This window comes from Anabrus simplex, chromosome 2, assembly GCF_040414725.1.
Source record: "Anabrus simplex isolate iqAnaSimp1 chromosome 2, ASM4041472v1, whole genome shotgun sequence".
NCBI classification, from domain to species: Eukaryota; Metazoa; Arthropoda; class Insecta; order Orthoptera; family Tettigoniidae; genus Anabrus; species Anabrus simplex.
In genome coordinates, this window is record NC_090266.1 from 876802289 (window position 1) to 876827435 (window position 25147).

General features: G+C 38.5%; 1 protein-coding gene across 3 annotated transcripts in view; it reads right to left on the reverse strand.

Annotated features, from left to right (window-relative positions):
• LOC136864532 (lysophospholipase D GDPD1) overlaps positions 1 to 25147 on the reverse strand; it is a 316094-nt gene that overhangs the window by 266015 nt on the left and 24932 nt on the right. The window contains exons 3-4 of one of the 3 annotated variants that reach the window (XM_068226315.1): positions 20645 to 24248; positions 16389 to 20540 (exon numbers count right to left, since the gene is read on the reverse strand). The exons of 1 other annotated variant lie outside the window; for it this stretch is intronic. In XM_068226315.1, coding sequence (XP_068082416.1) covers positions 20437 to 20540; positions 20645 to 22355 — 1815 coding nt within the window. In that variant the 5' untranslated portion in view covers positions 22356 to 24248 and the 3' untranslated portion in view covers positions 16389 to 20436. Of the gene's footprint in view, positions 1 to 16388; positions 24249 to 25147 lie in introns of those variants that run through there. One more of the 3 variants, XM_068226314.1, reaches the window with a different exon arrangement.

Below are 25147 nucleotides of genomic sequence, written 5' to 3' on the forward strand. Positions count from 1 at the left end.
CTGCTTTCGTCACTACTTTCCCCATCACTTGGAACATACTCATCAGAATCTTCAAATATTATATCTTCATCAGAACTTGAAATCACGTCTGTCAATAATGATGAACATGCATTTCCTTCTCTACTCGTACTGGGATAACCTTGAAGAAAATAACAATGAAATCAATTAATAGGCGTTTCACAATATTTTAGATCGGTATTAAGTAGAGATACCAGTCAATTTATGGGTTTGGGCTGGAAAAATGAGGTATAAAATAACAGTTTATTTTAGGAAACCTTCAAGGCAGAGTGACGAATTATGCGCTAATATTTCAGGTGGAGTTGGTTCCTCATGCTCTTCCTTGTCGCACATTGGGCCATTTGTCGAGTAGGATTCTGATAAACAATGTGTAATATGCCCAAGAAGTTATAAAGTAAATAATGTTATGATAATACGCTAAGAAAAATATCCCTCATGAAAACAGGACACTTTTATTCAATTATTATTAGCGTTATTAATGTATTCGTACCTTCAAAACAAGATGATGACTGAAGTCCTGATTTAACTGGTACATTTTGTTGTCCAGACTCCTCACAGACTACATTTATGACGTCTGACCGATCATGTTTTGGTATATCGTTTGTAGCTTGCTCTAAAGTAAAGAACAAATAATAGTAAGAAACCGGACTACAAATATGTAATCAAAATAAACCTAATTACTGTATCATACGAGAAAAACAAGCTATTTGTGGTTATTATAATGAACAGATTTACTTACCACTAATGTCAAAGCCTGTCTTCTGGCACAGATACCATTATCCGGCCTCTGTGAAACATGAAGTGTGTGCCTACCAAGACTCTACTGTAGATTCCTCATTGACAATGCACTAAAATGTTCCGGGAACTGTTAAAGGAACAACACTTATTATTGTGTATTCCCGCCAGATTTAAGACCAATGTCACAGCACTGTTTCAATTGTTGAAACAATCTGTCAGCAATAAAGGCCAATGTTGACATTGGCCCTTCATGAAACAAATGTAAAATAAGAGAGAGGGCCAATGTCAACATCGGCCCTTTATGCTAATAAGAATCTTGCTACAACACTTTGGGGCTTACATCTTTCAACACCAGTATCCTCTCATCCTATGTGACTCAGACATTGGCCGTTTTAACAATACGGAGAGCACGTGAAACTGTATGGCGTACGTACCCAATAAAACCTGTTTTGATAAATCTTGACATTGGCCCTTTTAGAACCAAGCCACAGAAATGTGCGCACCACGCTGGAAACGGGTCCTGGACAGGTAGTGTCTAAGAATGCAGTCCCACCGCGGGTTCAGTACCGCCAAGGCATCCAAGACGACACCACGCTGGATATCCTGAAGGATTTGATCCATATTTAAAATGCTTATAAGAAAAGATGGCAAAGATTTAGGGACCCAACTGACCGGGTGGAATACCTGGACCTAGCCCGGGAAGTACGAAATCGATTGCTGGAAAGAAAGATTGAAAAAATGGGAGGAAACTTGCCGTAATCTATTAGAAAACGAGTTAGGACGCGAATTTTGGCGGATTCTCGCGGAAAACGAATCAGATCGCGAATTTCGGCGTATTCTATATATAAAACAATAAGCATTCAATTACAAATTTCAGTATAATACCGTAGCGAAGCACGGGTATATTGCTAGTTTCTATATACGACTTGACTTGCACTTGTTCGTAACTTTCTTTTTCTCATTAATAATCAGCTTTCCTGATAGTATTGTGTGTGTGTGTGTGTGTATTGTACCCATCCAAACTGGTCCTTATTACAAGGAAAGTAACAATTTTATTAGGAAGTACAGGTATTCTGAATGACATTTAATATGGCCAGTGGAACAGCTGTGGTAGTGTCCTTGACTGTGAAAATGGGACGAGCAGCATGCACGCGCTGACAAGGTGAGGTTTATTTTTTCTATTAGTCATCAGCATGTGTCAGCCAAGGCTAAAAATCACGTGACATCACCGAGGAAAAAGGAAGATGTGCACAGTTTCATATATTAAATTAAACTTTCTGGAATTCTCCACCACTGTTATTCTGAACCAATGGCCACTCAGATGTAATTATAAACGAATAGGAAGTGAGGTGATATGTACAAAATCTCTATTACTTTAATATTATTCTGATACTCAACTATTATTTTGAGCATATATTCCACAAGAGAGCAAGAACATCAAGTCGACGAGAAGCAGCAAAGAGCGAGTTATGCTCAGCTTGCAGCCACACCGGGGACCGGTGACAGAGTCGAACATTTACGAGACTGAACTCAAGACTATCCAAGGATAAATGTTTACCTGTCGTACTTAAAGTAACCCCACAAGTCTGTGATACCAGAGAAATACTGTATCAACGAATTATAGTGCAGCTTTATCATCCGGTGAAGGGATATGTATAATTCACTACAAAAACTATTGGGTAAAATCTGGTGTACTAAATTTCTAAAATGGGGTGTTAGTTTTCAGCAGCTAATCGAAAACTGCTACATCATCATGCTACTAAATCAATGAGGGACAACTGCAGCTGAACAAATGAAGGAGCCACATCAGCATCGTTCAATGAGGGGAAACAACGGTCATCATGTGCCTAAACGGAAGTTGTGCAGCCACGGCAATGAAACTATGCATCCAGATAAAGGAAAAGGACATCCGACAACATCTAATGAGAGGAAACCAGCCTACATCATCTAGAGAGAGAGAGAGAGAGAGAGAGAGAGAGAGAGAGTTCCATTTTCTTTTTTAACTTTCTCTCATTTCAGTAGGTTACAGTATGATCCTCTTATCTTAGATAATCATCATTTTCATTTCCCCTTGTCCGGCTTCTGCCATATCGGGGTGTTGATGGCATATTTCCACCACTGCCTCTCCTTTCACCACTCCTCTTCAGTAATTGTATTCCAGTATTCTTTCTGGCTTTTGTTCTAACTTAGATTCAAACATTTGTTTTGGTAGCCTCCCCTCCTCCATCCTCATAATATGTCCAAACCACCTCAATTTATTCTTCTCCATCCTATCACTCAGTTTTTATATCCTTATTTCTTTTCTGACATCAACATTTCTTACTTGGTCTCTCCTTGTCCTCCCTACCATACTCCTCAGGAACTTTGTCTCCCTGGCCTGAATTTTACTCTTATTTCTTGCTGTCAAATTCAAGTATCTGATGCACACATTTCCATTTGATATATTTTTTGTGTACTTGTAAAGCCATACGATATATATAATACATCTTGCACATTATCTCTTAACATTTCATAGGAACTTCTCTGTTTCACACCAGGTTCCTTACATTCTGGTAGAACGTATTTCCCACTTGTACCTTTCTGCTGATCTCCTTATCTAACCTTGCATCTTGCATTATTACACTTCCCAAATAACTGAAGTACTCAACCACCTCACGGTTTTGTCCCTTGTTACTAACGATTCCTTTTTCTTCTCTTTCCCTCCTTTCTCCTTCTATTTGTAAGTAGATATTTATGTTAAATTAAACTTAGAATTGAAATCTCTTTCTCTTCTAACTTTACAGTGTTGGTTGAATAGAATATGTGTGCTGTACATCTATCTTAACATTGCAGTGCGAGTTACTGTCTTCAAACTTTACAAGAACATTTGTGGCATATAAAAATAATGATTTTATGATAATGATAGTGCCGGAAATTAATTCCAAACCAAACCCCAAGGCGTAACAGTCCCAAAGGGCCATGGCCTGCCAGACAATCACTGCTCAGCCCGAAGAATCCCCTCAGCCGTTATTCTTGGCTTCCTAGACCGGCCGGGAATTAATTAGTCAATTAAATAATTTTTGTAGTAATTCAATCCAACCACGTGTTGAGATGAGATTGATGGAATAATTTTATTCTTCTGAGATCAATTCAATGTGTTCAACAAGTTCTTCTGATTTCAATCAATCCACAGGAATTAATGATGATGTGTAAATTAAAGGATTGGGAATAGTTTAAGATGACATTTGTTGAGCAAATAAATTGATCGAGTTATGTGACATTTGCTGATAATGCAAAAATGTGCTCGATTCAACTATTGGAAAATACGGTATGGCTTTCGTCCACTTAATTGGTATTTGGAGGAAGCAATTTATGCAGCATTAGGAATGATATTAATGAGCATATGTAGCAATTAGAGCAACCGTTGGCTATAAAAATTAATAATCATTCAATAGAAGGCTCAGCAAGCAATAAAAATTAAATTAACTACAAATCCTGATTTATATGAGTGTAATAACAGCATTGATTTGAAGTAGATATTCTTCTTATTAATTTCTGAGGGAGTTTTGTTGATCTAGAATGTTAAATTCAAGCAAGTGATTTCCTACCCCATTTAGTCACGTATTTTCAAGTAAGAACTTGGGTAGGATGGACGTAATGTAGGGTCAGCTACAAGTTTTGTGGCAATTAAGAATTAAAAAAATCAATGAGATAATTATGCCAGCAGGTTACGTAAAAAAACACAGTTAATAAACAAGTATTTAAATGCATGTGTGTTGTAGTGTACAGATATGCTTGTGGAACGTGTCATATCATGCTATGTGTTATTCATAATGGTATTTCTGAACTTCACACGTTCTGTCTTGGAAGTCTCAGATTCTGCCAAACCTACGACAAATTTAGGAAGTGAATAGGGAATTCTGTGCACTATATTTTTCCAACATAATTTAATATCATTAAGAGAGGATTATCAGATAGTAAGACACAAAATAAAGATCGGATCACTAATTAAAGAATTAATGAATTATTGTGAGAGGATTAATGGAAGATTCCTAAATTAAATAGCAGATTATTGTACATAATAAATAATTGAAGGGACGAAAATGTGGAAATGTGAAGATTGATTCACAAGCTGTGTAAATATTGTACAAATTACTACACAGTTCAAAAAATTAGGGGAACACGTTTTTGAACGTATGCCATGCTCCACAAAACAATACCTCACACCCAGGTACATTACCAACTAAACCTTTATTCTTACCGTTTAAGTATACGAAAGAACATCGATGGATTCACGTTCATTTTCATGCATGCTCGTGGCATGCTCCGTTTAAGTCGACGGAGGTCACGCTGCGGTATCAGGTCCCATTCTTCAATGAGAGCCTGTTCGAGGTCTTGGAGAGTCTGTGGTGGAACAGGACACCCACGAACACTTCTGTCAAGCCTATCCCACACATGCTTGATGGGATCAAGGTCAGGACTCACTGCTGGCCATTCCATCTGTTGAATGTCCAGTTCTCGCAAGACAGCTCAGGTGATGTGCGCTACACGAGCCCTAGCATTTTCGTGCACGAGTACAAATTCAGGGCCAACACTCTATAGAGCAACCAACACATCCTGTAGCAGTATCTGCTCAATGTACCCCGCAGCGGTAAAATTACCACGAACGACTACAAGATCCGTACCGCTATCAATACTGATGCCATCCTACACCATCACAGAATCTTGTCCGAATCGGTCGCCTTCCTGGACAACATATGGCATGTACTGCTCACCACGGCGTCTCCATACATGTTGGCGTCCATCATACTGTGTCAGAAGAAATCTGGACTCATATGTGAACAACACAGGTCTCCATTGATGAAGTTGCCAGCTGATATAGGTAAGGGCAAACACAAGGCGAGCTGCGCGATGTCGCTGCGTTAAACAGGGCACTCGAACAAGACCTCTGGATCGTAAGGACACTTCTCTTAACCTGTTCCTTACTATCTGGTCAGACACCTTGACGCCAATGACCCTCCTGAGGTCTTGTTGCAGTTCTCTGGCAGTTGCTGAACGACGCTGCAACACACAGATGGTCAGATATTGGTCATCTTGTGGGGTTGTCATGCGTCCACGACCTTGTCCAACCCTCCTTGTGAACTGGCCTTTCTCATTGTACAGATTCCACAAGCGCTGAATAACTGATGGAGAGACATTGAGATCCACAGCAACACGACAAAAAGTCCATCCTTCCTGGATCAAAGTGATGGCCCTTGCAACTAGAACCTCGTTATGATGTCTCATGGGATGTGCTGGTTTACGTACAACATGCTCAAATGACCACAGTAGTCTGGGTACCTCACAATGACGCACTGCTATTCACTTTGTTTTAAGGGGTAACTTCACCAGTTTAATGCATGGCTACACCTACAGATGGAGTATAACTTCGATTTGACATACCCTGAGTAGCTAAGTTCTCGAGGTATGCTGTACGACCATTGGAACCCCATCTACCAAATTAACGTTCACATACCAGACATTACAAAACATGTTCCCCTAATTTTTTTGAACTGTGTAGATGGTAGTGATAGGAATATTTCTGACACACATGGTCAGTGAAATGTAATTCAGTCACTGAATTAAGTCAATTTTGAGGGAGATAAATAATTCTCTGAATATTAATACTCAACATGTTTTTGAGGATGTTGAGGATTTTAAAACCACATGATGGAGATTTAAACTAATCTGACTTTGTTAGTGGAATTTGAGTCACGATAGGACAGATGAAATTGTGTTGTGAAAATAATTCCAGTCTTTCCACTAATAGAATTTATTTCTGATTAACTTTCAGTTATACTTGAACGTCAACTCATATGTGAATAACACGTCTCCATTGGCGAAGTTGCCAGCTAATGTGGGTAAGGGCAAACAGAAGGCGAGCTGCGTGATATTGCTGCATTAAACGGGCACTTGAACAGGACGTCTGGATCGTAAGGACACTTCTCTTAACCTGTTCCTTACTATCTGGTCAGACACCTTGACTCCAATGATCCTCCTGAGGTCATGTTGCAGTTCTCTACCAGTTGCTGAACGATGCTGTGTTAGTATCCAGTGAAGAAGAAATCTATAGCTTATCCAAATAATTTAATAAGGTAATAACATCATAAAAGAGATTTCAGATTTGTAAGAACTGCAGTCAACAAATAACTGCAAGAAGGAGGTTTGATTTTTTTTTTGACTTTGTTTGTTTTGTAATTTTTAATTGATTTTGCCACGAGCCTACCGAGCCACAATCCCCTTTTACTTTTTTTAAAAATAAATGCCTCAGTAAAATGAAGTCGGCTTCTCGAACGTACCACACTGAGGTACCTCGTGTTTACTGGCTGAGCAACCCTGGCGAAGGCAGCATCATGCATAAAACTTCTGATATAGAAGAATCACATGTCAAATATATTTCCTAGACTCTTAACCTAATAGTTCCGACACCACAAAAATATTACTCTATTCTATATATTTAATATGGATGTTGAAGATATGCAATCCTAAGACCTGTAGTGTTCTTTTGAAAATATGAGGGTTGGGGAAAAAGGCATTGCAACTATTTTTTTCTTTCAGATAAGTGAGCGGATCACAAACTGCTATTTGTCGTGTGGAAGCTATGCAGATATAGTGTGTATTCACAACAGATGGCCCCGTCACTTGCTTGGAAAGATCTCTTCCTGACCGTTTTTAAAATTTTACTTTAAAAATTCATTTAATTTAATTGGATTCTGTTTAACAGAAGTAGATTGAGCAGTCCCATTACTAGCTATTATCTTAGCATTGTAAATACAGCACATTCATATACAAATTCACACTTCCCTTGGATAATGCAGATGCCTTAATACTGTAAATAACAGTCGGATGAGTGTTGTATTAAAATATGATACTATCACATAGAAATGTGTACACAATTTACAGAATGCTGGAGTTTATTCTAGAAGCATCTTACATTTTTGGGAAAACGCCCTACAACTGTTGAAGGTAATGCATTCCAATCATCAATTCCCCAATTTACAAACAAATATTTACCATATTTTTCTGCAATATACCTTTTACTTCATGCGGATGATCTGTCCTACTTATGCAACAGGGCTTTCCTAGTCGACTGTTCAACTCTCCCCAGGCTGGCTTATTCGTGCAGGCCATTATACATGGCTCATGAGAGTGTTAGTATCCTTATAGTCTCCAGTATCTCCCACTCAAGTTTTTCTATCATACTTGTCACACTACTTCTAGGATTGATATCATTAAGCACAAATCTTCAGCCTTTCGCTATACCATCTCAAGTTCCTTAATGAGTCCTCTTGGGTATGGATTCCATATGGCTGCTCTATATTCCAGGATTGGCCTAATGAGTGATATATAGCCTTGTGCCTTCGCCTGAGAACTGCTGCCCTTTAGCACCCTTATCATGAAGTGTAAGAACTTGTGCACTTTAGAAATGACACTTCCTACGCTGGTGTCCCATTTTAGATCTCTTTCTAAATAATAATAATAATGTTATTTGCTTTACGTCCCACTAACTACTTTTTAAGGTCTTCGGAGACGCCGAGGTGCCGGAATTTAGTCCCGCAGGAGTTCTTTTACGTGCCAGTAAATCTACCGACACGGGGCTGTCGTATTTGAGCACCTTCAAATACCACCGGACTGAGCCAGGATCGAACCTGCCAAGTTGGGGTTAGAAGGCCAGCGCCTTAACCGTCTGAGCCACTCAGCCCGGCAGATCTCTTTCTATGTGGATTCCTAGGTACTTGCAAGAGCGTCCAATCCAAGACAATATTGAAAGTCCCCTTTTCGAGAATTTATTTTCATTCTGTTATTGAGTGCCCACTCATGGAGTATATATAGATCGGCTTATTATCACTGGCATTCTGTATTTTTCTGTGTATTATGCAATAGTCCGCAAACAATCTGCATACACTTCGAATTTTGTTCGGCAGATCGTGGATAAACGCTATAAATAGGAGTGGCCCTATAACATTATCCTGTACTACTCTCAATGTTATAGAAACTTCAAAGTATTTACTTCCCACACTTACCCTCTTAGTGTGGTCTGTCAAAAAATTCTCAGATCCACAGAACCACCTTTCTATCAATGTTTATTTCCACCAATTTTAGGATCAGAATGTCATGTGGTACTACATCAAATGCTTTAGTGAAATCAATTACAATAGCATCAACTTGCAGACCTTTGTCTAATGACTCGCTAATATCTTGCAAGAGCAACATCTGGCTCTCGCAGGAGAAAACTTTACTAAAACCATGTTAACTGCCATTAATCCACAAACTTTTCTCCCATTGTTCCCTTAGATATTCTGAAATGAGTTGTTCCATCTGTTTGAATACAATGGATGTAAGGTTAATGGCATTGTCCATTAGCAGCCTGCTGCCCCCTTTAAAAATCAGGATTACAGTTGCTTTCTTCCAGTCATCTGGAATTTGCATATTTTTGAGACACACAGTAAATATTATTTCCAAATAGCATAGAATAGCTCTATCTCCCAGTTTCATAACCTCCCCGGCATTATTACCAGGCCCTGTTGACTTATTTTTCCATAAGTTCTTAATTCTTTTCTGAATTTTTCTATGGCTAATTTGGAAGAGAGAACAATCAGCATTATCGATAATGCATATCGCCAGGCTATTACGCTCATTAAATACATTCCCATACCAATGATTTAATTCATTAGCTATTACTAGATTGTCAGTAATTACCTCACCTTCTCTGGACATCATCATTGACACATCTTGGATGGCTCCTTTCCTTCTTCTAACAAATTTAGAGATTTTTCCACACATTTTCTCTGGAAGAAAGTATACTTTTAATATATTTATCATGAGCAGCTTTCTTTTCAGAAGCAAGTTTTTTGGACGGTTTGTGATAACTTTTCATATGCTCCGAACTAAATTGTCTTTTGTTGTATGCTTTTCTTACTTTCCTTTTAAGGCTCCTAATTTTCCTATTGTAGTATTCCAGATCTGGGTTTCGTTTTAGTAATTTAAGGGGTGCAAACTGCTCAACAGCCCTATTAATAACGCTAATAAAATTATCACACATTACGTTTATGTGTCTGCCTTTTGATGCCCAGCTGGGAAATATTTGCCATAGAAACTCTTGGAATTTAAAGGTGTCTGCTTTACTATACTGGTATACTTTCTTTTACCTCCTCATTATCTAGTTTAGTATTTAAGGGATACCTAAAATTTAATTCTGCAGCAGAGTAGTCGCTAATTCCTGGTACTGCCATAGAGCTAATATGTAAGTCATCAGGTCTTACAAGATAAACATCTAAAGCATTGTTTCCACTAGTAGGATAGTCTACTACTTGGGTAATTCCACCATCCCTAATTACCTTGTTTACTGTGACCTGACTAGCCACTTCCCATAGCCTCACCAGACCACTTAATGTCCGGGAGATTTAGGTCATCTGCAATTATAAAACTTTTCTGCATGTTGCTGCCTGTCCATGTAATATCGTACAGCCTATTGAGTACAGAGAAGTTGTTACCCCAGGTGCCCCATACATTCCTACTATTTGAATGGGGTTGGCATTACCTTCATCCACGATTTGCACACATAGCATTTCATGATCCTCACCAACCCATTTTAAACAACTACCTCTGCTCTTTCGCACACAGATAAATACTCCACTACCTCTATACTCCGTCCCTTCTATATATAATGAAATCACAATTATTTACTTTGCTACTATTTACGCTCCCTTTCAGCCATGACTCTGTACAGATGACAATATCCACATGGTATGATTCAGTAAGATTTCACCGAGCTTGATAGCTGCAGTCGCTTAAGTGCGGCCAGTATTCAGTATCTGGGAGATAGTGGGTTCGAACCCCACTGTCGGCAGCCCTGAACATGGTTGTCTGTGGTTTCCCATTTTCACACCAGGCAAATGCTGGGACTGTACCGTAATTACGGCCACAGCCGCTTCCTTCCGAGTCCTAGCCCTTTCCTGTCCCATCATTGCCATAAGACCTATCTGTGTTGGTGCGACAAAGCAAATAGCAAAAAAGTAAGATTTCAAAATTCAACGATTTCGTTTTGCACACCTTGCCAATTCACCTGCAGTAGTCTTAGGGTCTTACCTCCAGAGTATATAATCCGTGGCTGCTCATTGCCCGTCGTCAGTTCCAGTTCACAGCCCTCCCCCGACTCCAGTCTTTTTAATCTTTGCCAGCAAGACTTCATGACACTCCCGTGCAGATGTACTAACTTGTAGGAGCCTCGCCTTTCACGTGCAGTCCATCCTGTGAGAAGTCCCAATCTCCTATCCAGCTATCCGCCTCTACATACACCAAGTCCAGTTGCTGACACACCCAGTACATCTGGTCATTCATTCAAGGCCTTCACTCGCCGTAGAAGTACATCCCTCCTTCGCACAACGCCACTAAGTAAGATCTTAGCATTCTTAAACTTTTTCTTCACTCACCAGTTCATACACCTCTCCCATTAAATAGTCTACTGACACCTTTCTTCGAAGATCATTGGTCCCTACATGAAACACTAACACTTTCATATCGTCACTACCTTCTGCTCTTTCAACCAATTTTATAACCATTTCTATAACGTAAAATTAAAACAGATGGTTTGTAGTGTGGGTTCCAGCAGTCACTTCCTAGACTGTGAACAATGAGCAACAGCTAAGTGGTCTTGAGAGTCAGTATACACGGTTGGCAAAATAACAGCTTTTTCAAAAATTGTTTTTGTTCTGAACACTTTCTAAAATTGTTTTAAATTGTGCAACAAAATGCTGTACATCAATACTTTAAGGATCATTTTGACCAGAGATGTATGATAGGTAATAAACCAATGTTTACAATTGAATCAATATCAATCCATCAATCAATCACCACTGATTTTCATTTAGGGCTGTCACCCAGGTGGCAGATTCCCTATCTGTATTTTACCTAGTCTTTTCTTAAATAAATGCAAAGAATTTGGAAATTTATTGGAAATCTCCCTTGGTAAAATATTCCAATCCCTAACTCCTCTTCTTATAAACGAATATTTGCCCCAATTCGTCCTCTTGAATTCCAACCTTATCTTCATATTGTGATCATTCCTACTTTTAACACTCAGCCAGCAGGGATATTTGGTTACCAGGTACGATTTGTTTTCCTCTGCAACATGGGTGGCTGCTAAAGGAAACACAATGCTTGTGTTAGGTTATATTTGAATGTTAGTGTGTTCTATTTCTCTGTGTTCTGTTAATTCCTATGTAGAAAGTGGTTACAACTTAGCTGTATAATCAGCTTATTGCAGTTACAAGTTCAACTGACAGAAGGAAAGATCCAGTATGGTAACAGTTTATAGAACACAATACTTCTAATGGCAAAACAATTAGGGCAAAATGTATATTGTACACGGAGGACACGGTTGGGTTAGTTGCTAGAATTAAAAATATAGAGACAAAATGACCTTATAGGAGCAGAGTCATGCCTGCACAATCTGAGGATGACACTGACCGTGTAGTCATGGAAATGGAATATGAAAATGAAAAACAAATCGAAAGTTCAGTAATATCCACTCACCAGCAGCTTGCACGACAATCTCTTCAATCATATTCCGATTCTACAGGTAAGGAATATTTATACATAATTAAATTAATAAAATTCCAGTGAGACATTTTTTATAGGTAGTGTTCAATAATTTCTTTGTACCTACAAAGAAAAAAAATTCCTAGTACACTTTTGTTCAAATTGTTTGTTTTAAACAGAAATATATTATTTAAATTACAATTATATTATGTTCCTGAAAATATTATATACTGTATATAGGTTTATATCAAGGCCACACTAGATATACAGGCCGTGCTGCTCCCCCATCACCGGAGATGCCACGTCAACAGTGCAGATGGTGCAAGTGAGCGCCTTGCTTCATGCCCTTCAACTGCCTGTCAAGAATCTTTGCTCTTTGCGTGTTGTTCCTTTGATCAAATCGCCCTGTTCTTGATGTAGTTAATCATTTCTAGATCTAGTAATGTGATATATCATTAAATCTGAGTGTCAATTAAACGACAGTAAGTGATTATGCCGTCTACTTGTGTTCCAGGTTGTAAAAGTAACTACGATCCTAGAAATCCTGTCAGTATATTTTAGTTTCCTATAGATCCCACTACATCACAAATATGGCTTAGAGCTATCCACAGGAGTAATTACAAAGTTATTAATTCATCAAAGGTATGCATTAAACATTGGGAAGCAAGGTACATAGTGTGGGAAGATTCGATGACGCGGTCTGATGGTTCTGTGCTAACTGTAAAATGTGAGTGGTTAAAATTAACTCATGATGCCATACTCACAAATTTCAAAAATTTGCCAGCACATCTATCGAAAGTTTTGTCACAAGGCAGAAAAGATCGTGAACAAAGACAGAAGGAAGTAGAAGAACGCATTCAGAATTCCAAGAAATAAGAGAAACTACTCTACAACATTAATGGCTTCTAAGCAATAACAAGGAATTTCGCAGTAGGCATCTGAACTGGAAAATGTATATGCAAAAGTAAACAATAACCAGCTAAGTTTATTTACAATTAGTTTGACGCAAAAACAGCTTCCAAAAATCGGAATATCTCTGATAATTAACCATGATTTTCACTATTGTTAAAGACGATTTAGTGATAAATGATAACTCTTAAGTTTGTAAATGGTCTCAGCTCAAACCATTATGTAGCTTGATATTTCAATAGGGTTAAAGGTTCGGAAATGGGATAAATTAGCAACTTTGAGCAACTTGATAGATGATATTAAGGATGAGACTGATGACAAGAATGTTTGTGACAAATTCAATTTCTACAAGGAATAAATTAACTTATCCTTGTCAAAAAACTATCAGATACACTTCTACAAATTTGATTTGTTTTGCAACATACAAAAGTTAACTATGCCACATCCTCAATATTTGAAGGCATTTACTTCTAAGATAGGCTGTGGAAGCTCTGGAATAGATGTATCTAATGGAAATTATTTAAAGAATAAAGTGTCTGCACTGAACGAACACGAAAGACATTGTAATTTGTTTTGGGATTAAATTTATGTTAGGTCTGAAGTAACATACAAACAGGGCAAGCTTGAAGGTTTAGCTGTACAACCCTCCAATTAACATTCAATAAATGTAGTCACTTCTATATAGACCTTTATGGTATCCTCTTTACTGTCAAACAATAAGTAGGTTTACTTCCGTGCAAAGATTTAACAGGAGATCAGTTATGTGACCTTACTTTACAGGTCTTGAAGGTGTTGACCGAATTTGGCTATAAGGTATTTAGTATTATTTCAGATAACAACCGCATTAACAGGTCAATGTTTACGAACTTATGTGGCGGAACTTTATATTCTAAGTTCATTAATTCCTAAGACAATACTCAAAATATTTTTGTCCTGTTTGGCTTGGTACACATTTTTAAGTTTATTAGAAATAACTGGTTTAGTCAGACTGATAGGAAACAGACATTTTATATCCCAGATTTTACAAATCATAATGCCACTCTTATTGCCAGTGTGTCCAATTTAAAAATACTGCAACAAAGTGAACTACACAGAGCTACACCAATAAAGACAATTATCTATGTAATTAAATTAGCGCCTGCTCTTGATAAAAAAAAAGTATTGTTCCCGACTTCTTCGGAAAGGCAGAATGTGAACTTATGTGCCAGGGTTTTTGATGAAAAAAATGTGGCTGCTCTCAATGTCAGCTAGGCCATGAGTACAATATTGAGAATTCTATTTTTTTCTAAAAATAATTAAATTGTGGAAAATCATGAACAGTTACTGCTGCCCGGTGACATCTGTGGATCATGATAATTATTTATTTTTGAGAAATGTTTTGTTATGGCTAGAGAAATGGAATCACAATGTAGTTCGAAGAGAAGGTGAAAAGTCAAGGAAAAGAAACAGTGAATTCACATCAGATAGTTAGCTTTGACTCATACTGTCAGTACTGTACTAGAAATTGTTAAGTATTTATTAACTGCGTTAAATTTCAAATACGTGTTACTAGGTAAATTGCAGACAGATGATTTGGAGGCTAGGTTCGGACAGTATCGTCACATTAGTGGAGCTTGTTATAATATTTCAGCTACGTAAGTAATCGAATCAGAGAGAACGCTCAAAACAATTAGTATTAAGGTATTTTCTGCTAAACTTTCTGACATAGAAATAAAAGATTTTAGTGTAAATGAAGAAGATATCAACAGTGACGAAAATGTTGACACTTGTGATACGTTAAATTTTGAAGGAGTTATTCATCAACTCAATGTACATATAAGCGAAAATGATATTGTCAGCATTACGTACATAGGAGGCTATCTATGTGTGTCATAAATTAAGTACGTTAAGTGTGAAGGATGTATTTCATTTTTTGTATTGCTTGATAATTTGGTTCTTAGCTCAGATGCTCTTTCCTGTTATTTTAAGGTCAAAGACAGAGGGAGACAAATATCTATCAGATGTGATAGATACTTTAGTTACTGGTTTAAAGGTTTGCAAAGTTATGATTAGTGAAAGGTTTGAATATTTATTCTTAAATTGTAAATGTCAGAGACCAGTACTAGTATCTATGATGTTCAATGTCCTCGATAGTTTGTACTTTGATGTAGCAAGGATATAAGTATGTTTAAAGGAAAATGTACTGTATATTTATATTAGTTTTTGTAATGTTGTACTGAACAATTATGTAGCCTAATGGCAGAGTTAAGATTAATAATGGCATTACCCAATCAATCATACCGTACTCTTAGTTTATATCAATGCAGATAAATTGGGCTAAACTGATAATACTGGATTGGTTTTGTTGCAGATGGTGAAGCAGCTTCCAGTTCATGTTCGCCGATTTCAACACCATCAAGATAAAGAGAAAAATGTATACTGTCTACTTCTCCATCTTCATCTTTTATTCATGGCCCTGGCTCAGGAATACTGCAAGGAAGATGAGATAGCTTTGCAGTACACACATCAGCTAAGGAGAGAAAAATAACTGGATTTGCAGAGAGCTGGCTCGCTTTATTTTTGGCACGAACTCTGCTTTTCGGCATGCTGAACATCCTAAGTTTGTAAAAATGATTCTGCTTCTTCGGCCTCGCTATAAACCACCCAACCAAAAGCAAACTTCACGTGAACTTCGTGATGAAATTTATGCTGAAGAGTTGGCCAATGTAAAGAAAACTCTGGTAGGAAAATCTGTATGCATGGCTTTAGAAGGTTGGAGCACTGTGCTTAACGACTCAGTTCTTTCTGTGTCAATTAGTGATGTAACAGACCACTGTACTCACTTAACCAAAACCATTTACACCAAAAATTACAGCCTCACATCTGATTACCTCTTAATGGTAGTAGAAAAATCTATTAAAAACTGTGAAACATTTTATGGCTGCCACGTTCCAAAGTTTTGTAACTGACAATGCTGGCAATAAGAGGAGGGGGGGGGGGGGGCAAAGGGAGGCATTGGCAAAAAAAAATATATATATATATACTGTACCAGGAAAAGTTGATTTTCAAGAGCATGAGGTCTTTCTAAGGGGTGTCTAGTCCTTAGGAGATGGTACAGAGAGAGAGAGAGAGAGAGAGAGGAGCGCAAGGCGAAATAATAGATATTATATTTTTTCTTTCCTTTATTCAATCTCTGGAAGGTCACCCTATTATATCGCCGAATCATAGATATTTACTAGAAAATAAATCCCAATTTCAACAACAGAATGTTTAAAATAACCAAGTCGATCAAGTAAAATTCAACTGAATAATGTCTTTCTCAATCAGTCATGTCCATCGTAGCTTTCATGGCGTAAATTAATAATAAAGCATGTTGTAAGTAAATAAGAAATCCTGAAGTCTTTCTAATGGCACTTGCGATTTTAGTTTATGCTTTCTACATAAATTAAAGTAAAATCTGTAATTCCTTCTTATAAACACATAAAACTCAAATATGAAACACTTGAAATTAAATCTGATCTTCTGGTATAAAGGTCTCAGTATTGTCCTATATTTTTGGTAACGTATTATGCACGCGACATAAATATCGTAAATTAAGAGTTTATGATACACTTTCATTATGAATGAAACACTCAGTTGAAATCCTAAAGTTCCAATAAGGGAGAAAATACGACATTACAAGAGCACACTGTTATTTGAAAGTCTGACTTTACTTTTGAGTGTCGTAAAGCGTTAATTTCCCAAGTTTATGAAATATTAAATAAGTGAGCTTTTGATGTTCTTTGCCAGTAATGACACTGTTTGTAAAAGTTCTGTTCAAAGTCAGAATTATGTTTTTGAATGAAGAAAAAAACCCACACTGATTTCACCTGACGTACGCCTTCTCGTTGAGCTCGAACAGTTTAATATTGCTCTGCAAGCAGCAATTTGGAACTCGGCTAACAGCTATCACCACGATGTTCCATAGTACCATGTTTCTGGAACTGTCCCTCGTAGTACCAAGTCCACGTTGATCTGCATAAAATCTCCGTCGATCTACGTCGTTCACCGTCGATCTCAGTCTCGAGTCAGGATTTCTCATGTTAATAAAAGAGTGGCTTTAACACGAGAAAGTCCAACTGACCAAGTTGAAATGTGCACCATTTGATCTGCACTGTTAGAACTGATTATGATTGTCTCATAAATAATCACCATTCACTGGATGAGAAATACGTTGGAGCACTGTCTATTATCATAAATTACGATGATTGAAAATAAGAAAACACACTTCCACGCATAGTTTATCTTGACACTTACTGCACACTGCCCGTATTGTCAAGAATAAATTTCATTCGAAGCACAGTTTATCAAGGCTCACTTTCACCACAAAGAAATAAAAAAATAGCTCTCTTTCGTAATATCTCGTAATGTTCCTTCTCACTATCACAGTTCTACAAGTATTCGTGCATGAATTTTTTTAATTTCACAATATCACTGAATTATGAAGTTCATTATACAGTCTATCCACACAGGTTGTTTCAAATGGTACAGTCTGTTACGATGATACGCGAACAGTCTTTCGGCACGAATTGAAGTGTTCTAGGCTCTGATAATACTCAAAACAGTCAACATGTTGCAACCTGCACTCACGATATTCTAAGTAGAATGGTTTAAGATCATTACAATTTATAGTAGCCGTGCTAACTTCGAATTTGTTCAAATCATTCACATGAAAATTGAGATATTTGTCAAGTCCAAATATTGGCAAACTATTACAAGTCTTCTGACTTTGATGTTATACACACGTTAATTTCCTAAGTTTGAACGTCTGGCGAATTGTAAGTCCAACAGTTTATAAGTTACTCACCGGTATTCACAGAAACTAAGTGTCAACTTGCAGTCGAAATTGTATGACGATGTTGCGGCCGGATGAGTACTGATTTCGACTCGTCGCGTGCAGCATGACATGCGAGCCAGCTGTGAAGAATGCGAACTGAATTGCTAAGGTTTGGTCTGCTGCTTATATTCCGTACGACCCAAGGTTGCTTGCCACGTCACTGGGGGTAGTGCGATTTCTTTCTCGCTTATATCTGTTGAATGCCGTGATGGATTTTATTGAAATTAACATAGGTTTACGTTCAGAACATGAGGTACACGATGATGTATGTCTCATTTCTGTGTCTTTATTGGCTAAAAAGTTAGAAATTTTCTTCCAGTACATTCGAGAGAGAGGTGTATAACACGTGGCAGTGACGTCACCTGCAGGTTCATTGCTCGTGACGTGTCCAGCTCGCCACGAGGAACTTTGTACTGTGCTCGCTCAAGATGTCGGGCATACGAACATATATTTCTGCCGTCCCTTTTCCATATATTCCGGCAATTTTAAAATAATGTACCGAGCTGGAACAGTTCCTAGTACAATATATATCGAATAAGCGATAACATTATGGTTGTTCAGCTCACCTGCTTAATCTGTTAGTACACGACTTGGAGGTGGTTGGCATTACAGAACATATTAATCAAATTATTATACACTTTGCATCAGCCAAGTACAAACAAGCTAGTAGAACAGCTCTTGTTCTCGCTATGGATGTACTCTGGAATTATTTATAGTCCTATTTGGATATCTGGCATATTATTATCAAACTCTGCATTGAAAACTGAACTGAATGACTTAAACAAATTCATGAAAGGATTTAACACTGCTATAACTGATGGCCATCTCCTACCCAACCACATGGATCCACACTATCGAGGAAAGAGACTGAGTGAAGAACAATATTATTCTGCTATGGAGTATGTTGAAGCCTTACCACCCAGATGCAATGCCTGACCTAATTAAGTACAAAACAAAAAGTTCACCCTTCAAGGAATACCTGTTTGGTCCTACAATACTAGAAGAAATTAAACCCCTGACATGGTGTTGCACAGGAGTATACCATTCAACACACAACTTCAGGCCTAGCACATCAGCTGCATTATCCAGTTGCTTCATCAGCTGGAATAGAACGACTTTTCTCCACTTTTGGGTTTGTGCATCGCAAAGTCAGGAATACTGAGAAGTCTGCAAAACTAGTGGTTTGTTTTCTGTGAACTCAACTAGAAACACACTGCATAAAGACAAAGTGGCAGCGACATTTGGATTTATAATATTTTTAAAACATCCCTATAGTTTGCGATGAATGTTCTTTAGCAACAAAAACTTAAACAAGGACATCAAAACCATTAAAAAATATCACTCTGTAAACTTTATACTAACATGCAAAACCTTCAGTAGAAGGCAGAGAACACCGCAGTACTCTACCAGGGCCTCTCAAAAGTCCAAAATGTCACGTGTGAAAAATGAGGCGCAGAGGTTCTGTGCAACGTGCATCGGCCCTACTCGGCTTAGTTCGGACCAGCGTTCTGTCTCGGAGCAACTCGGCTAAGCTCGGCTCGGAGGATGAGCACTGCAGGGTAGGCGAGCAAGGGGGAAACGGGCAAAGTGAACGAGGCAAGCGTAGGGAAAGAGAGAGACAGCGCTATTGCTCAAACTCGAGGAGTGGGGGATCTGCACTCTGGTCGACCTAGCGAAGTAGTCTTATGCACCCTGGACCGCACAAAGCACTGGTGCATACACTCTGAGAGGCCCTGCTCTACTATATTAGAAAATGATTCATTAAAAATATGAAAAACGAAAAATTTTCCAAAACATATGAAGGGTGCAGGGAAAGAAAGAGCTAAGTCACATTTTTAAAATTTTGAGTAAATGGCATTTAAACATTGTAACTCTGCTTACCAACTATATTTTCTAAAGTGAATATCAGTTATTGTTATCTCCTACTAGCTATATCATTTTTAAACAATTTTAACTTACATCTGGTGTAAAAACAACATTCTATGTTCGGAAAAATGAACTTTGCTCTCCTAACTACACAACAGAAGGGGAAAGAACGGGGCTATTCATACAGAGGGTATGTGGTAAAAATGGTGCTCCATCCATTATTTGACAATTTTTCAGTTTTATTTAAAGTAATTTACATACTGTATCATAATTATAATAATAATGGAAATGATAGTGAATGTGAACGGACAATCACATCGGCAAGTAAACCAACACATTATTTCTATTTTAATTATTATTTTAAGGAGGAACTTAAAAAACTTTGCTTATTTTACCAACAATTTGTACAGTAGACATTTGTACATTAGTAGAAATTAAGAGTATTGATTCATAGTGAACCGTAGATGTCACTGTTTAACTTCACTCCACTCCTACTCTCTCGGGAGTGCTTGAAAGAATGCTTGGGCCTTTGGTCCACAGAATTTTGCCAGGTGTTGCAAGTCGTCGTACTTTGCCTTAGATATTGGGATGGAACCTGAAACAAAAAGTAATTCGACCATAACTCACTTTGCTCCTCATGTGTAACATTATTTTCCATTGGTGGATACGGGGTTACATAGTAATGTAAATTTAACTTACCAGTAGAGTAGCTATGTCCTGGCAAGAAGAATTGTCCTTTGGGAAGCTGCTTCTGGGTTCTGGAAATCATTTCCTGATCAGTCCACTCCCCCGTGTATGTGCAGTGGAACTTTATTCCTCTGTCATTGTTGTCCAGAACAATCTCGCGAATAGGTCGAGTGGGGAATTTCTTCTTGTAGAACTGAGAGAGGTGCACTGTCCACTTCGCAAAAATGAAATCACTTATGGCAGACGACGTGGCAAACGGTTCTTCCGATGAATGAAGGAGCCGAACTTGAAAAGGTGAGGGGTTTTCTCTGGCTGTGCTGAAGACGTATGCCCAGTCTTCAGGGGTTTCAATACGTGCCTTTTGGTTAACTAGGCCCATGTTGCGGTCACACTCCATGTAACTGTGACCTCGAATAGGGAATGTTACTTTGATTGAATCAAATCTTTTCTCAAAATGAACAAGATAGTGAAGAACTCGAAAGACAGTGTGATTCTTATTTTGTCCTGAGCAAGAGTCACAGAATATTTGAATGTCTCTAATTTTCATGGGCAGATGATTATAAAAATAATCATGCAATAACGAACAAACGTCATCACTGGCTTTCTTTCCTTCAACTTCTGTATAGAGATAAAACTGACTTTCAGCACAGGATAGTCTATGAATATTGAATACATAAAGAGACAGAGGCAGCTGTCTCTTGTAATAAGCATCATTAGCTGGTATGTTACGGATAGGCAGATTTCTACCGTAATCAATACAAATTGCTTCTGTTACGCTTGAACGTTTACAACGTATCCGTGCTTTCCGTTTTCTGGCATAGAACGTGTCAGCCCTTGTAAGATGGACCCTATTTCCAACTGAAAGTCTTCTTATTTCATCAGAAATTTGGGCAGCTCTAGCAAAGTCCCCACAGTTTGCTTTTTCTTTCTCTAAAGCGGCGACCTTTGCTTTGTATTCATCACAGGTAGAACAAGTGTCCGTTCGTGGGTATCCAAAACTAATATTGAATTCATTGTTGAATACTGAACGGTAAATTTCATACGAAAGCTGGATCGTAGGATACTTAGTTTTAAACATACCATACATTCTCTTAATATTGAGATCTTCAGCTAAGTATGCTTTTTTGGTGTCTCGTATACCATAGTGACTGTTTCTTGAGGGAAATGATTTTATATGTTCACGAACAGCATCTAAACGTTCTTCCGGAATCTTCCACGGCCGATTGGAATGCTTTCCTCTCATGTTTTTTGGACTTATACCGGTGATTTTAAGACCTCTTACCAGCCGCTCGACCCTCTTTTTACCAATGCCATGAATTGCAAGGAAAGCTTTACGGCATACATCGTAATCATTCATTACACCGGCACATCCCCTCACTCTGTACTTGTACGTGGCTTGTTTGGCAGTACTTGCTTGACCCTCCAAGTTTCTAGGCCGTCGACGAGCGACTGGTAAAACAGAAATGAGACCGCATAGGTATGAATCTTGGATGTCCCTGCTTAGCATGAGATTAAAATTCCTTAAAATGGTTTTCCTGTTTTCCTCACCTACCACATCAAAACATTTCATCTTACAATTGCAGTTCTGCCCCATTACATGACTACTTAGGTTAAGTTTGGTCCTGACCTCTGACATTCTTCCATGACGTCTCCTTTTCTTAGTTACCCTGTGCTGATCATCCTTATTAATTGAAGAATCTGATAGTTCACTTAAGTCACACATATTGAAGCATTAATGAACACTTTCTTGCTGAATAGTTCACAGAGCACTCCTAGAACAAACTCTTACACATTAACTAACCTCCAAACGGTACAATGGAGGGAAATAATAATTAATATGACAGGGCTGGTAACTTAAAGGTTCAAAACTACTGTTTAAGAGCCCGTTTATTCCCTGACTTACTGGACATGACCCCTTCTTTCCCAGTGCACTGTTTCTTGTTTTTGCTGTATTTGTGGACCTAGCTCCTTCTTTCCAAATCCACCTGAGGTATTGTTTAGGACCGGGAATAAACATCTCATTCACATTAAAAAATTAAAAAATGGACTTAGCCCTTTCTTTCCCTGCACCCTTCATATGTCCTAAAATAATGTTTTAAACCGTTTGGAACATTTGAGTTTAAGACTGATTTTAGTCAATGTGTATTGTCCTAAAAATTTTAAACACGCTGTTTAAAACATTTTGTTTTAAGCTTGCCAAGCCTGTCAGGACACCACTTGCTATGGAGAACAAGACTGGATATTGTACCCATCTGAATTGAGACTGAAATGTGCGGAGACGAGATCAATGTATGACATCACTTTTATTAGGTCAGTGTGAGAGCACATCAGCTGTTATAAAGGATAAATGTGTAACCTTGGACGAGCAGGCTGACAGGTAGACATTTATCAATGGCGCATGGACACTCCAAGTTTAAATCGGCTGTCTTCATTACCAGAACATTGAGGAAAGGAAGTTTTCCTTCATTTTCTGTCTCCATAGTGAACTAAATATTGGTGTTAATACTATTCAGACGCTGTAGAAACAGCTGTAGTTGTTCCTGTCCACGGCTCAAGATCACAAAACTTACAGGCGGCCGATTTCAATTTGGGACACGCAGTGTACCGAAAGCCGACCCACACAGACCGCTATCTTCAGAAGACATCCAACCACCACCCACGACAAAAATACAGAGTGATTATGGCGTTAGGCGAACTTGCTATGAGAATTTGTCAACCTCAGCACTTGAACGAGGAGCTCAGCCACCTCAATATGGCTCCACTCGCTAACGGGTACAGCCAGCACTCCATCCCAGATGTTCACTAACTGGGAAGAAAGAAGAGGAGCGGCCAGCAGCTAAAGACTTTCTGCTGTATACTGGGAACACAACTGACAGAATAGGGAGGCTACTGGAGTCCCATGGGGGTAAAAACCATATATAGGCCAACAATGAAAATTCAGGAACTAGTTAAGTGTGCAAAAGACAAGCGCCATCCTCTCTCCACAGCAGGTGTCTATAAGATCCCGTGCAGCTGTGACCAGGTGTATATGGACACTACAAAATGCAGCACCACTGCACGGCTGAAGGAGCATAACAGACATAGCCAGCTGAGACAAGCAGACAGATCAGTTTTTGAACATTCGATGCTAGTAGGCCATGACATACAGTACAGCGACACCAAACTACTGTCGACTACTCTATCTTATCACGTCTGGCTACAAAGGGAAGCCATTGAAATCCTGAAGCACACCAACAGTTTCAACCGTAAGGAGGAATCCGAACGGGTAAAAAAAACCTGGTTTCCAGTCCCAAACGCCCTAAATCATGAATTACACGATGGCCTGACAGGGCTAGAAAAAGCAACTTCCTATCTCCACCAAGGCAGGTCAATGTACATGGGGCTCCTCAATGCTTCAACCATTGGCCGAAGAACAGCCAATCAGCGACCGCCCCTCCAGCATGGCGGACTAATAGGCGAGCAGCGCACCGTAGCATGCACTATATAATGAGGTGGAATTACAACACCACTTCATTCCACTGTGAGCTTCGCTGCTATCGAAGTAAGTTGGAGTCCTCAATGCTGAACGCAGTCTTTGGGGAAGCGTCGGGACCATCACATGCTCCTGGACCACAGCCTACAAGCCCGGAAAACAGACAGGATTAGTTCAATTTATTCTTTAATTTCAGTATAAACTAACCATGAGTGTAATTGCATCGAAGGGAAGGTGAAGATGTAATCTACAAATTAAAATTTTAGTATTAAAAATTGTAAATTTGTGAGCTTTTAAAGATGAAAACAACTTTTGATAATTCGATGCTACATCAAGAAAAGCTTATTTTGTTTGTATTGTTGATTTAATTGCATCTATGTTAATAAATGTTGGTTTATTTTTGCCATGTGTGTCATTTGCCAGACACCTTCAAATCCCTGTTCTTTTCAATGCCTCTAAAATTATAATTTGCCACACGCGAACGGTTCACAATGGGATTACTCGTGTTTGCCGGCAGAGTCCAGAAAAAACTGGGGCAGTTTCCTGCACATATTCGGAGTAGTGGCTCTCCATATGCTCAGGCAGCTATGACTATGCAATCCACTGTGGTCCCTACACCGTTTCAGATGAAAATTCCCACCAGGACTGTGTATAAGTAAGGATACTGCCCTGATTTACGGATTTCTTTTTTCGGTTCACAATAAAAATGCCTTAAACAACTCTCAGACATCAAGGAGTGATAGAGTCTCATTTCCAGTAGTATTTCCTCTTAAAGCAAACATCATCAGCAGCAGCAGCCACACCACCAACCACCGTCTCTTTTCTATTTGATAGGCCAGAACTCCTTGGAAACAATTTGGCAAACAAAACGATTCCATGACAGGGTGCTATAGATAGAATAAAAATAGAATTGGCTGAGTTGGCGATGAGGATGCATCTGTATGTCTTAGGAATGAACAATATTCGGGTAAGGGGAGATAATGAGGAAGAAGTTTAAAATTATAATGTGTTCTTAGCAAGCGTTAAAAGATGCAATTTTTTTT